This window comes from Bufo gargarizans, chromosome 1 (assembly GCF_014858855.1).
Source record: "Bufo gargarizans isolate SCDJY-AF-19 chromosome 1, ASM1485885v1, whole genome shotgun sequence".
Classification (NCBI taxonomy): domain Eukaryota; kingdom Metazoa; phylum Chordata; class Amphibia; order Anura; family Bufonidae; genus Bufo; species Bufo gargarizans.
Window position 1 is genome coordinate 694,696,102 of NC_058080.1, and position 18,034 is coordinate 694,714,135.

At 43.7% G+C, this 18,034-nt stretch overlaps 1 protein-coding gene across 1 annotated transcript in view; it reads left to right on the forward strand.

Annotated features, from left to right (window-relative positions):
- Positions 1 to 1,265: 1,265 nt before the first annotated feature.
- ITGA2 (integrin subunit alpha 2) overlaps positions 1,266 to 18,034 on the forward strand; it is a 123,463-nt gene continuing 106,694 nt past the window's right edge. The window contains exon 1 of the mRNA XM_044276226.1: positions 1,266 to 1,398. Within this exon, the coding sequence (XP_044132161.1) occupies positions 1,356 to 1,398 (43 nt within the window). The 5' untranslated portion in view covers positions 1,266 to 1,355. The remainder of the gene's footprint in view (positions 1,399 to 18,034) is intronic.

An 18,034-nucleotide genomic window follows, 5' to 3' on the forward strand; every position in this document is an offset into this window, starting at 1 on the left:
GATGCAGGCTCCTCATACATGCTGAACCCACACTATATGATACCTCTTTGGTGCCGGCCTCTATTATCTTCAAGGAATGCAGGTTCCACTAGCATGCTGAGCCCACTCTGTATTCCACCTTACCTGGTGCCAAATGGCCACCAATACATACAGGGAGAGTAGGCTACAGTTTTAGGCTTCCTGCACACGACCGTATGGCTTTTTCAGTGTTTCTCAAGTCGTTTTTTCCAGATCCGTTTTTCCGTTTTTTTGTTTCCGTTGCGTTTCCGTTTTGGTTCCGTTTTTCCGTATGGCATATACAGTATACAGTAATTACATAGAAAAAATTGGGCTGGGCATAACATTTTCAATAGATGGTTCCGCAAAAACGGAACGGATACGGAAGACATACAGATGCATTTCCGTATGTGTTCCGTTTTTTTTGCGGACCCATTGACTTGAGTGGAGCCACGGAACGTGATTTGCGGGCAATAATAGGACATGTTCTATCTTTCAACGGAACAGAAAAATGGAAATACGGAAATGGAATGCATACAGAGGACATTCAGTTTTTTTTTGCGGACCCATTTAAATTAATGGTTCTGTATACGGACCGTATACGGAATGCAAAAAACGGCCCGTAAACGGAAAGGCCTTATAGCTATACTAATTAAAATCAGCCTATAGGGCAGGCAGGTTGATCAGGAGTGCACGACCAACAGTCAGCCACTCCTCCAATACAGACTGCAAAGAAAAAAAAGAATAAGGCTACATGCACACAACTGTATGTGTTTTGCGGTCCGCAAATTGCGGATCCGCAAAAAAAAGGATGTCGTTCCGTATGGCATCCGTTTTTTTGCGGATCCGTTTTTTTTAAGGATCCATTGTAATAATCCTTGTCCGCAAACTAGAAAAAAAAAGGACACGCACAATTTTTTTTGCTGAGCAACGGAACGGACATACTGATGCGGACAGCGTTTTTTGCGGACCCATTGAAACGGATTGGACACGGAAACAAAATACAGTCGTGTGCATGAGGCCTGAGCAAAATGTAATATAATATGTGCTTCAAACCCTGCGTGTGTGGCCCCTGTGCACACATGATATCTACTATCATCCTGCACCGACTCATGCCCGTGCTATTTATCTGCACTGAGTGGGCACACTGACTCATGTGCCAACCTGTGACTGCAGGAGCGCCACTGCTGGAGAGCTATGCTGGGCGCTGATTTGGTGTATTCATTGTGAAATCCTCTGGCTCCACCCCAGCCATTCATTGCTGTGCTATAAGATCTCCGGCCACGGGGAAGGCTGAGCTCTTAACCTTCTGCTGCCATCCACAATAAGCCTGGAACAGGTCTCCTCTCCGCTTTCAGATGGACAGAAGAAGTTACATTTCTTTGCTGCTGATAATCCAAGGTAAGGTCCTGGTTTGCTGCATCGCGTCACTTGCTTCTATAGATATTTCATGACTTGGAAGTTTACAAAGTTGCTACAAGTTTGATGCTGTGTTTCACGGATCATTAGGAAGAGATGTTTTAAAAATGTATTTTTCAGCTGTCCGGTGTCAGTGAAACATGGATGGCACACGGACAGCAAAAAACGGACACACGGATCCGTACGGACAGATTCACGGAGGCATCACTGACCACCTTCTCACGGATTTGAGCACGGACAGGGACGTGTGAATGAGGCTTTACAGTGTAACGTTGTAAGACACAATCTGTTCTGAGTTAGGCTAGGTTCACACTAGTGTCCTGGCTACAGAGCCATGGCCGATGTGCGACCTTCAAGTCTCCATGTAGCCCTAGCCCTTGTAGCCCTTGCTGTCATCAAAAATATGGGAAAGCTTGATGAAACCAGGAATAGTAGTGTGAATAGAGCCCAGAATTACAAATTCAGCTCTGCTAGACCTCTGACAAGACGCTGTACTGTTTTAAATTAGCAGTTGTTCAGTCATTGCGCCCATTTCCAGCGTACAAATGTAGCAGAGGTGAACATGTCGTCTTTTTCACTTTTGCAGTATAACAATGGGCCGCAGTCAGAACATATTGATGTATTGCATGAAGTTATGCCAAAAGACAAAGCTAGCTCTGCTGCATTGCCAAACTCAGCACTGCTACATATGCAATTCAGTCTTCACCAAATGCTGCCAAATCCTTTAACTCTGTGTTATAATATTGCTCTGCTAAACCAGCAGTCCTGTGTAAAACCCCAGGAAGCATTTTGTGATGTCACTGGCCCAGATTCAGGTAGATTTGCCCATTACTTACACCTGAGCCGCTCAGCTGAATTTCTCTGCACTGGAGCAATTTTGCCAAATTGCCACCTGATTCAGGAATCGTTTGTTCATTTAATTTGCTCCTGTTTAAGGCAAAGCTGAGGGCGCAAGGCCGTGCAAGTCAAAGTGGGTGTGCCCCTATGTAAATGAGGAATTTTCGGCTCAGCAGAGGTTTGCTAGCATAATTTCAGGGCAAATCCTGCTCAGCTGCTTGCACTGAGCAAATAAATAGGAGCAGACTTGCGCAGGTTCTTTGCTGAATTTCATCCTGCTTTTTCCTACCCCCCCCCGAGCAAGGAAATTCAGCCCTTTTGCAAGACATGGCACCTCCCAAAGGGACCAAAATAAGGAAGGCCAACTTTGTGGCTGCAGAGATGGACATCCTGATTGCTGCACTCCAGCAGCATAAGGAAGTCCTATATGGTGCCCAGCGGGCAAACACCACCATTGCCCAAAGGAGGGCTATATATGAAGCCATTGCCCTGGACATCAATGCCCTGGGTAATGAAGTGCGTACCTGGGATGACATCCAGAAGAAATTAAATGATATGAGACATTTGGCCATCTTTTGCTAACTTGCCCCTGCTTTTAACAGGAGCAAGTTTGCCCAGGGAAAAAAGCTTGCACGCTTCCAGCGCAAGATGCACATCACACGCGCATGTTTCTGAATCATCGGCAGTACCTAATTTGCATATTCGCTGAGGGAATTCCATGAAGGCGCAACTTACACCCCGTGCAAAATTGCACGAAAATTGCGCAGGAACAGCTAGGCTGCGTGCGCGGGAAAATGGCCGCTTTTCAGGCTTAACTGGTTTACAGAATCAGCCGCAAATTTGCATAGGAGCAAATCAGTACTTGCGCGGCGCAAATCACACTTGTTCCCGCGCAAGTGCTTCTTGAATCTGGGCCACTGTGTGTTCTTCCAAATGGCAAACTCATTCCTTCTACAGCTGACAAACTGAAATAGCTGAGCAATGACGTTTTTTCAATCTTATACCTGTTGTAACCTGACTGTAAACTGCCTGCAGTGCAATGTGAACACTGACGGTAAGTCCTCATGCACACAACCGTATTTTGTTTCCTTGTCCGTTCCATTTTTATTTTTTTTACTGATGGGATGCGGACCCATTCATTTCAATGGGTCCACGAAAAATGCAGACAGCACACCATGTGCTGTCTGCATCAGTATGTACGCTCCGTAGCCCCGCTAAAAAAATTGTGCATGTCCTATTTTTTTCTAGTTTGCGGACAAGTATAGGCATTATTACAATGGATCCACAAAAATAACGGATCCGCGAAAAAAAAAACGGATGCCATATGGACATCATCCTTTTTTTTTTGCGGACCGCAAAACACATACGGTTGTGTGCATGAGGTCTAACTCACGATTTGTTCTAGTGTAGATGATGTGTCTATTGTGTTTGTATAGCGGACGGCTTGTGGCAGCTTTGTTTGCACTGTATCTGCAGTGTATATATAGTAGGTGTAGCAGAGTTGAATTTATTACAACATTATGTTACACTATGTTACATAGGTAGTTTTGTGTTGTGAATTTTTTTAGGCAAAAATGAAAAAAATAATTGCCCAAATTGATCAGTGCTTTTGTAGCCTTTTTATGTTTTTAGGTATAGTTGCCCATATAGCATGTTGTAGCACCTTCTGTTTTGTTTGTTTTTTACGCCTTGCAGATTTTTTAGAGGCAGATATGTACCCTTCCCCCTGTAATGTTACTTCTTCTGTAAAGAAGTATGGGTAAAATGCATTGGCAAAAAAAACTAACACACATTGGCCCAGATTCAAGAAGCACTTGCGCGGGAACAAGTGTGATTTGCGCCGCGCAAGTACTGATTTGCTCCTATGCAAATTTGCGGCTGATTCTGTAAACCAGTTAAGCCTGAAAAGCGGCCATTTTCCCGCGCACGCAGCCTAGCTGTTCCTGCGCAATTTTCGTGCAATTTTGCACGGGGTGTAAGTTGCGCCTTCATGGAATTCCCTCAGCGAATATGCAAATTAGGTACTGCCGATGATTCAGAAACATGCGCGTGTGATGTGCATCTTGCGCTGGAAGCGTGCAAGCTTTTTTCCCTGGGCAAACTTGCTCCTGTTAAAAGCAGGGGCAAGTTAGCAAAAGATGGCCAAATGTCTCATATCATTTAATTTCTTCTGGATGTCATCCCAGGTACGCACTTCATTACCCAGGGCATTGATGTCCAGGGCAATGGCTTCATATATAGCCCTCCTTTGGGCAATGGTGGTGTTTGCCCGCTGGGCACCATATAGGACTTCCTTATGCTGCTGGAGTGCAGCAATCAGGATGTCCATCTCTGCAGCCACAAAGTTGGCCTTCCTTATTTTGGTCCCTTTGGGAGGTGCCATGTCTTGCAAAAGGGCTGAATTTCCTTGCTCGGGGGGGGGGGGTAGGAAAAAGCAGGATGAAATTCAGCAAAGAACCTGCGCAAGTCTGCTCCTATTTATTTGCTCAGTGCAAGCAGCTGAGCAGGATTTGCCCTGAAATTATGCTAGCAAACCTCTGCTGAGCCGAAAATTCCTCATTTACATAGGGGCACACCCACTTTGACTTGCACGGCCTTGCGCCCTCAGCTTTGCCTTAAACAGGAGCAAATTAAATGAACAAACGATTCCTGAATCAGGTGGCAATTTGGCAAAATTGCTCCAGCGCAGAGAAATTCAGCTGAGCGGCTCAGGTGTAAGTAATGGGCAAATCTACCTGAATCTGGGCCATTGGCTTTTTTTTTTTTTATCAATGCAAGTCTATGGGACAAAAACTAAAACTAGGAATGAGGGAAATGAGGTTAAAAACAACAAAACAACCGGATGCAGAGCATGCTCCAATTTAAAAAAATTAAAAAAAAAAAAAATATATATATATATATATATATATATATATATATATATATATATATATATATATATATATATATATATATATATATCTCACACCTCAAAGGTGAAAAACGACTATATGGCGCATGCACACAAACGTATTTTTGTCCTTGTCCATTACGTTTTTTATTTTTTTTTTGCAGCCCATATGCGGAACCATTCATTTTATTGGGGCTGCAAAAAAACTGAAATAACCCTTTCCCATAGACTTCCATGTGTAAAAATACACAAAAAAGGCACCAAAAACAGCAAAACTCCTTAAAAATGCCAAAACTGGCATAAACAAATTGGTGTAAAGAAAAACTCTTAGTTGCCCATAGCAACCAACCAGATTCCAACTTTCATTTTCAAAAGGAGCTCTGAAAAATGAAAATTGGGATCTGATTAGTTGCTATCAGGGATGAGCGAATCGACTTCGGATGAAACATCCGAAGTCGATTCGCATAAAACTTTGTTCCAATACTGTACGGAGCAGGAGCTCCGTACAATAATAGAATGTATTGGCTCGCGAGACTTTGTGTAATAACTTCCTAAATTAATCTGTACTGTGAAAAAACATTTCCCGAACTCGGGTTCGGTTCCAAGTGGTACCTTGGAACCGAACCCGAGTTCGGGAAATGTTTTTTTACACTACAAATTAATTTATGAAGTTATTACACAAAGTCTCGCGAGCCAATACATTCTATTATTGTACGGAGCTCCTGCTCCGTACAGTATTGGAACAAAGTTTTATGCGAATCGACTTCGGATGTTTCATCCGAAGTCGATTCGCTCATCCCTAGTTGCTATGGGCAACTAAGAGCCCGTTTTCCTTGGCACCAGGTTTGATAAATCCCACCATAATGTTTGTTTCATTCTTCATGTTGTAAAACTGCTGTGTTCTGTTAGATAATGAAGGTATCATCATCGTGAGAGTCTTAACCTTGCTTCTTTATGAGGTCTCTGCCTGCAGGTTAATGGGGTCAGCAGGGTCTTTGATCTTGAGCTTCCAGAGACCCTTTTCCTTACAGACCACTTATCTATGAAACCCCTGTTACTCGCCCTTGTCTTCATTCCTAAACCATCTGGAGCCCTTTAGTGTAAATAGAAATGACATCAATGGAGCAGAGATGCTAATGATCCCTTGTAGGAGTGAAAGTCATATCTAAGCTTGGGCTTCAAAAGTAACAAGCAAACATCAGTGACAGATGGTAATGAGGCAGCGCCACCCAGTGGTCAGATTATAATGAAAATAGATAAATTATCATGAAATGATCGTGTCTCAATACAAATTTTTTGCTAAGTAGTATACAAACTGTCACATCTCATGTGCAATGTGTATTATTCATTTGAGTCACAATGTCGATATATTTGCACATACAGTAGCTTATTAGGTTGTGGTTTGTGGAGTGATTAGGGACCATGCCTTACTATCCAGCAAGGTCAGTCGCTGGTGCGGAAAAATTGTGAGACTCCATACAACCACTTCTGCTTAAAGATTGAAGATCTCATGTCATGGTAAAAGACGTAATGACCTCTGGTGGCCATATACAAACTAATGGCCTGGGGCAGAGGTTGCAGTTACACATAGGACCTGGTGCCTCTGAGGACATCACAGATACATAACATTACTTTATTCCATTACATTCACAGAGTTTATAAGCGTGCATACACTATATCTGCAGTCAGCCCCCGGGGAGTCGGTGCAGAGGATGGAAGTGGCAGTGGCCCCAATGAGGTGTGTCACTATGTACTCCCTCAGGTCATTGCTCCCTGGTATGCCATCCTGCTGATGTCTCTCCTCAGAACTTTTGGCTAACACCTTAAAGCTGACAGTTGTAGCTGTAGGTGTCCACTATGTAATGTGGGCTTTTATTAGTTGGCCTGGCCTGGATGTAATCTAAGTTGATGGGTGTCTGAGCCATAGTCCCTAACCTGCAGCAAGATCTGTATAGCTGTGGTTACTGGTCACTCTGCTGACTGTAACAATGGTGTTTTGTAGATAACTGTACATTTTGGATCCTTTAGTCTCTCTGGAGTGGTGGTCTCACAGATGAGCCAGTACTCTGGACCCTAAGGCACTTGGAGCAGGAGCAATAGGACATGTTTCCTCACTCCTCACAGTCCTAGCTGACACTTCCCTCTCCAGGCTGGAAGTAGGACCTGGCCACTCCTACCAAGAATGGAAGATTTAGGGAGGCAATAATAAATGGTGCCCAGACAGTATCTACAATAGGGTTATACAGTACATGGGTGTAACTATAGTCATAGTAGCCATAGAACTTGCTACGGGGTCTAGAGGTTGGTGGGTCCTATCAGCTGCAAGAACATTGTACGTTTTGGCGGGAATAGCAATATGGTGGATTTTTGCTATAATGTGGGTGTTCTGATATCTGGTGCTATCATACATACCTTTTAATTATTGCTAATGTTATAATTTTATTACACTGGGTGGTTGGGGCCCCATCTTATTTTGCCATGGAACCCTATGAATCATAGTTACACCCCTGATAAAGTATATGCACACAGCAAATGAATGCTCCCATAGGTTGTCCAGTTGTAATACAGTCATACAATGCCCAAATACTAACTCGATATGGTATGCAAATAATACTGCCCTATATTGTCCATAAAAAATTCAATGCCTAACAAAAACTGCCATTTAATGTCCTTAAAAATACCGCCATATAATGCTTACATAGTGAAGGGGTTATGGTAAAGTCCGTCATGTTTGGGGGAAGAGAAGGTAGAAATACTCCACTCTCAGATTGCTTCTGGGGTCCAGTCATTGAGGCCTCCAAGTCAAAGACGGGCACTGGGCAGTTAGGGTAAAAACCTACATTGTTCCTTATGATGCAGACTTCATCTGCTGCAGAAGCTCTTTACAAAGAGTAAAGGGATCTTTCTGCCCATGACCTTCAAAAAGATGGTGTGCAGCTCTTGGGTGTATTATGATGTTCTGCAGCAGCTGGGGCACAGAACTGTATAAAATACAGGGCACATTTACTATAGTGTTTGAGCCTGTTTTTAGTCGAAAAAATGTTTTAGTCAGTCTCATTTTATTAGTCGCATCTATTACTGAAATTGTGCCTGTTTTGGAGGCTTTTGCAACTCGTTCGACTATTTTGTAGTTTTAGACTAGTTCAGGAGTTGTCTATATTTTTGCAACTTTTTTTGATCTATTTATGTAGGTGCGCCTTTTTACGCATGAATTAGACTTAAAAACGGTCTAATTTTTACTCCACTCCAGGGTCGGCTTATTTTATTCGACAGTTTTGAGGGGTAAAGTGCAGCTTTTTTCTCCACAGATGCAACTATTTTTAATGCGCAAATAAAGTGAATATAAACCTGTCATACTGAAAAAGAACCACCAGAGGTCAGACTAATAAGAATACGCCTGAGGCTTCTTTCACACGAGCGTGACGGATTAGGTCCGGATGCGTTCAGGGTGCGTTCAGTGAAACTTGCAGCATTTTCTCAAGCAAGTTCAGTCAGTTTTGTCTGAGATTGCATTCAGTTGTTCCTTTATTTTTTTTCAAGCGTGATAAAAAACTGAAGGTTTACAAACAACATCTCTTAGCAACCATCAGTGAAAAACGCATCGCACCTGCACTTGCTTCCGAATGCAATGCATTTAGAAAACTTGTTGGTTGGCTCACAAATTTGGTGCAAAAGTGCAGCAAAAAAGTCACATATTATAAGGAGTCACAGCTGTATACATATGTTTATGTTTGTGAATAGGGGCACGTCTACCCCTTCCGATGCGACCATTTTACCAAACAAACCACGGCCCAACAAAAAGCAGAAGCAAAGAATTTAGTCACCCTTGGAGTGAAGTAAAAATTTGAATGTTTTTGCACCTAATTCGTGCGTAAAAAAAAAAGGCACATCAATATAAATAGGCAAAAAAAAAGCACAAAAAACAACTCCACCTGAATTAGTCTAAAACTGAAAATTGTTGAATGAGGCGCAGATGCAAAACACTATGATAAATGACCCCCACCAGTTTGGCAGGAGAAGACACGAGGATGAGTATTAGATTTTAGGGGAAGCACTCCATAACAAAGTTTCATTTATTTGGGTGCAGGAGGGGCGCACAGGAATCTGACAGCTGTGCATATGTCAGAGCAGTAGACAATGTTGTTTTATTGTCCCTCTAGGAAACCCATTTGATCACAGTTTCCCATTTGAAAGCAGCTAAAATTAACACAGCTGGTGACCCTACTGCATAGGAGCGAGAAGCCCCCGCAGCCATGATCAGACTGGAGGTTCACATCCCCGGAATCACGCTCATCGCCTCAAATCTAAAGGGGTTTTCTGCAAATATGTTATAGTAAGTGAATAGAATAAGCCTCATCTTACAGATTGGTGGGGCTCGGACTACTTGGACCTCCACTGGTGCTGAGGATTATAACTCAGTTCTTTAATCTAAGGAATGGTTGAACCCCTACCAATTAGTCAGTCATGGCACATAATAACAATAGACCATAACTAATGTCTCTGGGAAAATAAATATATACATATATACTATGTGACGCACTGCAACGGCCATGGGTCCCTTAAAGCAAATGTTTTTTGTGACGCCAGTTGCAGTGAAGCAAGGGCCCCTTTTTAGTGATATTGTGGATGGTACCCAGGTGTAGGAATGCCAGAGTGGTGTAGGGTAGCCTATAATGTCCCTTAATGTTTTGTGCATGTGTCACGGTGCTCCTACCGGGATACGCTGGATTTCAGGCGTTGTCGTCCAAAGCAGAGCAAATAGGGTGAATAATTGAGGAATTTGAAGAAATAAATTCAGTCCAGCCCTTGTTATGAAATTGGAAAACAGCTTTACTCTGCATAAACGTCTCTCCAAACGGTTTACAGACTTTATCTTGGTTCCTAGCAGGGGGTACTCTCCACTAACCTCTAACTAACTTAACTCCTCCTTTAGAGGGGGAGAAGAGAATGGAAAGAAGGTTCCATCCTCTGCAAATGTAGCTCTGCCATGCTTGCTGCCACCTTCTGTTGAACCAGGTACATTACATAAACAATAACAGTTGCATAGAAATAGCAATGCACAATGTGGAGGACTTGGAATAAATGCATAAGATTACATTGTATAAGCTCATAGGAGACAGTATCAGGGTGCTGAATGGTAATGGCACTCTGGGTCATTACAAATACACATGTATGGGATATCTCCACTGGCAGGCCTGTAAGTAATATTTGAATGACGATTATACAGGGGTGGGCAGTGCCACATATAGACTACTTATCTCTCTCTACAAAAGTAGTCCGTCATAGATTGCTTTTCTGATAAGTGTTATCTCCTGTGCTGATCAGTGATTGACTTATACTTTATGTAGAGCATCCTCACTATTAAATTGGGTTTTCAATTAAAGTATGTAATATATGGTACAGCTCTGTATCAGCTGCTGCAGAACTTCATAATAATCACCTCAGATGCTGAGGAACACCATAATACACAGCTCAGAGACTGCATCACACTGCAATAGACACATTAGATGCTGCACACCCTAATAATACACACCTCAGATACGGTAGAGCCTCATAGTACACACCTCAGATGCTGTAGAGCCTCATAGTACACACCTCAGATACGGTAGAGCCTCATAGTACACACCTCAGATGCTGTAGAGCCTTATAAGACACACCGCAGATACGGTAGAGCCTCATAGTACACACCTCAGATGCTGTAGAGCCTCACAGTACACACCTCAGATGCTGTAGAGCAGGCATGCTCAACCTGCGGCCCCCCAGCTGTTGTAAAACTACAACTCCCACCATGCCCCTTTGTAGGCTGATAGCTGTAGGATGTCTGGGAATTATGGGAGTTGTAGTTTTACAACAGCTGGGGGGCCGCAGGTTGAGCATGCCTGCTGTAGAGCCTTAGAGTACACACCTCAGATGCTGTACAGCCTAATACTACACAATTTAGATGCTGCAGAACATCATAATGCACATTTCTGATACTGCAGAACTTCATAATACACACCTCAGATGATGAAGAGCCTCATAATATGCACCTCATAATGCTGTAGAGCCTCATAATACACACTTCAGATGCTGAAAAAGATCATAATGCACACCTCAGATACTGTAGATCGTGGTAATATACACTACATATGCTGCAGAATATTACAATACATATGTCAGATGCTGCAGAATATCAAAGTAGATGCATCAGATGCTGCAGAGCATAACAACACAAGTCTCAGATGCCATATAACATTGTATTACATACCTCAGATGCTGCAGAACAACAATATACACACTTCATATGCCACAAAATGCCCTTATGCTGCAGAACATCATTTTACATGCCCATCTATTAAGTAGGAATAAATGAGACAATCTCAGAGTCTCAAAGAGAGTGCAAAGCTTGCAGCTCTACTTGGGCCCTGGTGTCTGTTGGGCCCCAGAAGCCTCACTGTCACAGTAAGAACGCAGTAGCATTATAAATGGTATGTGACAGATGTTACGTCACTGTATGAATTTGCATTGAGTCCCAGGACATCTCAAAGTTTTACCTTTACAGACTAAAATGCATCAGCTCTTGGTCCTAGAAGAATGGAGGCAGACATCAAAAATCTTGGTGTTCTTGTCCTCTCTGTCCTAATTCTGGTTTACAAAAAACATAAGGTCCTTTCATGAATAAACAACTACAGAAAATGTATGGATTTTCAGGCTCAGTGTTCATTCAAGTATTTGGTCCCTCAAGCCTCAAGGAATTCATGGATTTGCTGTGTGTAAATCTACAGATCATTCTTCTTGGAAAATTGTGTCTTACTCAGTCCTTTCTACCAGTCCATCCACATAGTAGTTCATGTCATGCAATGTTCCTATGCTATTTCACACCAATAAAATATACGTAACTTGAACAAGAAGATGGAACTTCTGAAGAGAACCAGTCATGTAAGAACCAGTCTGTCAGTCAACAGCTAATCCTTCCAACCACCCTATACACATGCACTCTCAACATGGTGGAGGGTACATGTTTTGTTAGTAAGGAGAGGGGCAGCTTTTCTTCCCTGAAAACAGAAGTATTGGGTGTTGAAATTCATCATGGCTGGTCCTTCTTTAGCCCAACATAATTTTTTCCCTTAGGAAGAGTCAGGAGGCCCCATACACATATGATAGTTGGCCAGTTTGTCTAAATCGATGGCTTCTGCCAACTTTTTTCTTATATGTTTAGAGTGACCTTAATTTCCAATGTCCTTACTTGCCACTAATACTTATGTGGTTGAGGGACCTTTGAGACTTCTCAGGCATCAGGACTGAGGCACGACTGCTACATCTGCCGCCCTATGGCTTGCTCCTGGTTTCCAAGTCTCGTGTCATACATTTATCACCTATCTTTGATAGAAGGAATGACTTATGAGATAATTCCAGGAAACTGTTGAAGACAAGAATGTGCATGTTGCTGGAAAACCAGGATTCTTCATATGTGGTATCCTCAAAGTAGTTCTGTTATGGAAAGCTATGGAAAATTAGGTCTTGGCAATGATTCTTTTGTGCCCAACTGGCTATATCACTGCCGTTCTAGAGAGGTCAGAGTGCATTTGTGCTTCCTGCTCATCCAAAATTAGGCCATTAGGAAAGTATGATGATATGCAGCTTCAAGGCTCCAACAATGACCCAAATGTCTGAAAATCCAGATTTCTTCTTCCTTTTTAAAATGAACACATTTAGATGGTTGCTCTTAATAAACAGGATTATAAATAAGGACCAAACTTTATTTTACCTGATCAGTGATGATGAAATGTTTCTAGGACATAAACCCATTGTATGGTTGGTGAAGGGATCAAAGTATGTTATTCCACATTGCTCTTATTATGCAGTGTGACCCAAAGATTGCCATCATTCACTGTCGCAATCTAATGTTCCTATCTCACATGATTAGAAAGTTGGAGAGAATGAGTCTCGATTAATCACAGACACAGTCCCAGATGCAATGCAACACAGTCGTCTTTACTGAGATATGCCAGTATGAAGGTGTACCGTTAAAGGGAATCTGTCACCTGCTTTTACCATTTTAAGTGGTCACCATCGCTATGTTCACTAAAGTACCTTATTTCCAGCAGTCTTCTTTTTTTTTTATTTCGTTTTGTCCTTTTGATATAAAAGCTATTTTTATGATATGCTAATGAGGCTCCAAGGTGCCCAGAGGGGCGTTTTTTTTCCTTCTCCGGTGCCCAGTGACGCCCCCCTGCAGTGCCCAAGAACGCCTCCTGATCCTCAAATAACCTCCCACAGCCCGGCAAACGGTTCTGCCCCCTCCCCACATCATAGTCTACCTTCTAGAAATGCCCCGTCCTTCTTCCTGTCGGCGGACAGAAAACTTGCTCCTCAGGGCAACAGCGCTCAGGTTACATCACTGGGCTCATCTCATGCCCATTGAGACTTTTGAGGCTGTTGCCCTCAGGAGCTTGATGATCGCGCAGGCGCAGGCCGCAGGCGGTACTGCGCCTGCGCGAGTTTTCTGGCCGTCGACAGGAAGAAGGACGGGGCATTTCTAGAAGGTAGACTATGATGTGGGGAGGGGGCAGAACCGTTTGCCGGGCTGTGGGAGGTTATTTGAGGATCAGGAGGCGTTCTTGGGCACTGCAGGGGGGCGTCACTGGGCACCGGAGAAAGAAAAAAACGCCCCTCTGGGCACCTTGGAGCCTTATTAGCATATCATGAAAAGCACTTTTATATCAAAAGGACAAAACGAAATAAAGTAAAAAGAAGACTGCTGGAAATAAGGTACTTTAGTGAATATAGCGATGGTGACAGCTTAAAATGGTAACAGCAGGTGACAGATTACCTTTAAATGGGGTTTCACACAGTATACTGGAATGCACATTTCTTGCAGAAGTCACAATTCCCAGGTGGGAATAGTGTCTTTCCTGCCAGCTCAACTGTCCGCAAATCTTTCCTTCTGCAAATGCATATTCTTGCCCCACTTGGTACGGCCATTCTAAAGGCCTACACCGCCACTTAGCCCTGGATCTCACACCTCTTATACTGCTAAGTGATTTCCTCTCTCCACCTGCTTCTTAGAGTCTGCTTTAAGACTCCTCTCTTCACTGCTGCCACCACTGCTGTATCCACTGCATTCCCATGTAGTATTTATTTGTATTGCAACCCTTCCATTGTGGTACTTTGCAACCTGGCATATATTCACTATAGGCATATGTCCTCCCTCCCATAGGTGGGAAGAGCAAAGTAGTAACCACACCCAACTGAGAAAAGCAGCAGTTGTCTATCTCTACTGGGTCCAACTACCGTGTTACTTCTCCACCACCATGTCAGACTTGGCACAGGTCAACCTAGCACTTGTTCCTAGCAGAGAATTCAGAATGAGCAGAACACAGTTATATTACTATACAATAAAACTAATGGTTACATCCATGTTGAGTCAAACCTGTGGTTAATAGGGTATAGACAAGTTAAACACAGCTCAAACATGACAACAAAACCCATAAATGAAATGAACAAAGAGCATCAATCCTAAACATACCCGGAGGGATCAACTCCTTGCAGGGGCGTAGCTAAAAGCTCATGGGCCCTAGTGCAAGAGTTTAGCTTGGGCCCCCCTTCCCTCAGTGCTTGTTGGAAAGGGGCAGGGGAGCACGTAGGCAAACATTGAAAGGGCACCCCTCATGCCAAATTCTTGACCTAACCCCTTCCCTCCAGCCAGAGGTGTAACTTGACCGGCATGCACTTTCTATAATGCCAGTGTCTTATGTGGCACAAGGGTCTTTGGGCCCCTCAGGCTTCTGGGCCCGGTAGCGACTGCTACCTCTGCACCCCCTATAGCTACGCCCTTGACTCCTTGTATCCAACCAAACCTTTGATGCGCTTCTGCTTTCTCTACCACAGCTCCAGAACTGTCCCTAACAATGCACAAAGACACTCCGCTATCACTGCCCCTGTTGCTGCTTTGACCCGCCCATGGACATAAACATCACAGGAAATAAGAAAGAGCTACATGGACATGGGCCTGTGACCACAATCCAGAATGGACAATAGAAGCAATAAAGATAAAAGATGCAAACTAGAAAACTCCTTTAAGATCTTCCTACCTTTTTTATTCCATGTGCTTTGAAAGTAAGGCTACTTTCACACAGGCGTTCTGGCTTTCCGTTTGTGAGATCCGTTCAGGGCTCTCACAAGCGGTCCAAAACGGATCAGTTTTCCCCTAATGCATTCTGAATGGAAAAGGATCCGCTCAGAATGCATCAGTTTGCCTCTGTTCCGTCTCAATTACGCTTTGGAGGTGGACACCAAAATGCTGCTTGCAGCGTTTCGGTGTCCGTCTGAAGAAACTGAATCAAATGGGGACACACAATGTAAGTCAATGGGGACGGATCCGTTTTCTATGACACAATCTGGCACAATAGAAAACGGATCCGTCCTCCATTGACTTTCAATGGTGTTCAAGACGGATCCGTCTTGACTATGTTACAGATAATACAAACGGATCCGTTCTGAACGGATGCAGACGGTTGTATTATCTGAACGGATCCGTCTGTGCAGATCCATGACTTATCCGCACCAAACACTAGTGTGAAAGTAGCCTAACACCTGTAGAGTCAGTAAACACAGATAGTAACCTCTTGTAGGTTCAGTCTAAGGAATGCAGGGAAAGGGTGCAAAGTACAAACTTTTATACAATAAATGGTTTCATTACCTTATCTTGCTGGAACACAGCAGAAAAATTCAGAGTTGTAAAACTTCTATTAAGTTATGGAGACTAGGAACCCATTGTTCTCATATGTTGTAAGGCTGCCACAGCCTCCCTGATCAGGCCTTTACATTTCATAAACTGATTGTTTACATTATTACAATCGGCATTGACCATAGAGGGTGCATCAGTGGTCCTGGGGTAATGAAGTTTTGCTCTCATTTTTCGGGTAGACGATCTGCTGCCCCTTTGTTCATGTAAAAGATCTTACCCTATTGTTCATGTAGACGATTTTCTGCCCTGTTGTTCATGTAGAAGATCTGCCCCCATTGTTCATGGAGAGCAGGAGTAGGCAACCTACAGCACTTCAGCTGTTGTGAAACTACAACTCCCAGCATGCATAATTGCTCTGCTCTTCTTAAAACTCCCATGAAAATGCATAGAATGCATTTTACAACAGCTGGAGGGCCGGAGGTTGCTGACCCCTGATGTAGAAGATGAAAATCTGCCCCTGTTGTTCATGTAGAAGATGACGATCTGCCCTCATTATTCATGTAGATCTGCCCCCGTTGTTCATGTAGAAGATCTGCCCCCGTTGTTCATGTAGAAGATCTGCCCCCGTTGTTCATGTAGAACATGGATGTCAAACTCATGGCCCTCCAGATGTTGCAAAACTACAACTCCCATCATTCCCTGATAGCTGTAGTATGCCCAGGCATGATGGGAGTTGTAGTTTTGCAACAGCTGGAGGGCCACGAGTTTGACATCCCTGATGTAGAAGATCTGCCCCTGTTGTTCGTGTAGAAGATCTGCCCCCACTGTTCATGTGAAACAGTGTCTGTGTACGTAGCGTAGTGAATGAATATTATTGGTTCCAGGCTGTTCCAAGTCTGGTGAAAATTGTATTATGGTATCCTATATATACAGTATATACAGTTCATGTATATACATTGTGACACAGCGAGGGGAATGGTCTGGAAAAACAGGTATTTTCCTCCCAGCATGTGCTTCTAGGCTGATTTGCAGCCAGGTGGGGTCAAATACCGGACTGGATTTTAATTGCCGGTCCGGGTTTCTGGCAGCACCCCTGCGACATACATCGGCCAAACTTATAGCTAAAGAGTTAATTGAGATGTTTTTCCGAGTGGGGTTACCTAAAGAGGTTCTGACTGACCAGGGGACCCCTTTTATGTCCAAGGTCATGAGGGAACTATGTAAGTTGCTGCACATCAAACAGCTACGGACGTCCGTTTATCATCCGCAAACTGACGGCCTGGTAGAAAGCTTTAACCAAACATTAAAAAACATGTTAAAAAGAGTGGTGTCTAAGGATGGGAAGGACTGGGACCTCCTTATGCCCTATCTTATGTTCGCAGTGCGAGAGGTGCCCCAGGCCTCTACTGGGTTCTCGCCCTTCGAACTGCTATTTGGCAGACATCCTCGTGGTCTGTTGGAAATAGCCAAAGAGGTGTGAGAGCAACAACCCACCCCATATAAAAGTATTATTGAATATGTCACCCAGATGCAGGAACGTATGGAAACAGTGTTGCCTATTGTAAGAGAGCATATGGAGGCAGCTCAGCAAGCTCAAAGTCGGGTCTATAATCGACGGATCTTTAACCCGGGAGATCGGGTTTTGGTTTTGTTACCGACCGTGGACAGTAAGTTCCTGGCTAGGTGGTAAACTGCAAGGTACACCAGCCAGGGCGGCGAAAGCCGGAGCAGGTATACCATATGAATTTACTCAAACCTTGGAAAGAAAGGGAGACTGGTACTGACGACAGCCCGCGGCCGAGTTTTCTAGGGGAAGAGGTTCCAGCCCCTCGGTCTGATGCAAAGGAAGCGGTTGCCACAGTGAAGATTGCTGACAGCCTCTCCTCTAAACAGACTCAGGAGGCCAGGGAATTCGTCCGCAGGAACACAGATGTGTTCTCAGACCACCCGGAAGCACTTCCACAATTCAGCATGACATTTTCACTGAGCCTCAGGCAAAAGTCTGGTTAAACCTATACTCGGCGACAAGCCATCTCGGAGGAAGTGCAGCTAATGCTGCAACTAGACGTTTTTGAGGAGTCTAAAAGTGAGTGGGCCAGTCCTATAGTTTTAATACCAAAACCGGATGGGACGTTACGGTTCTGTAACAAGTTTTATAAACTAAACGAGATTTCCAAATTCAATGCGTATCCTATGCCCCGGGTGGATGAGCTTATCGAGAG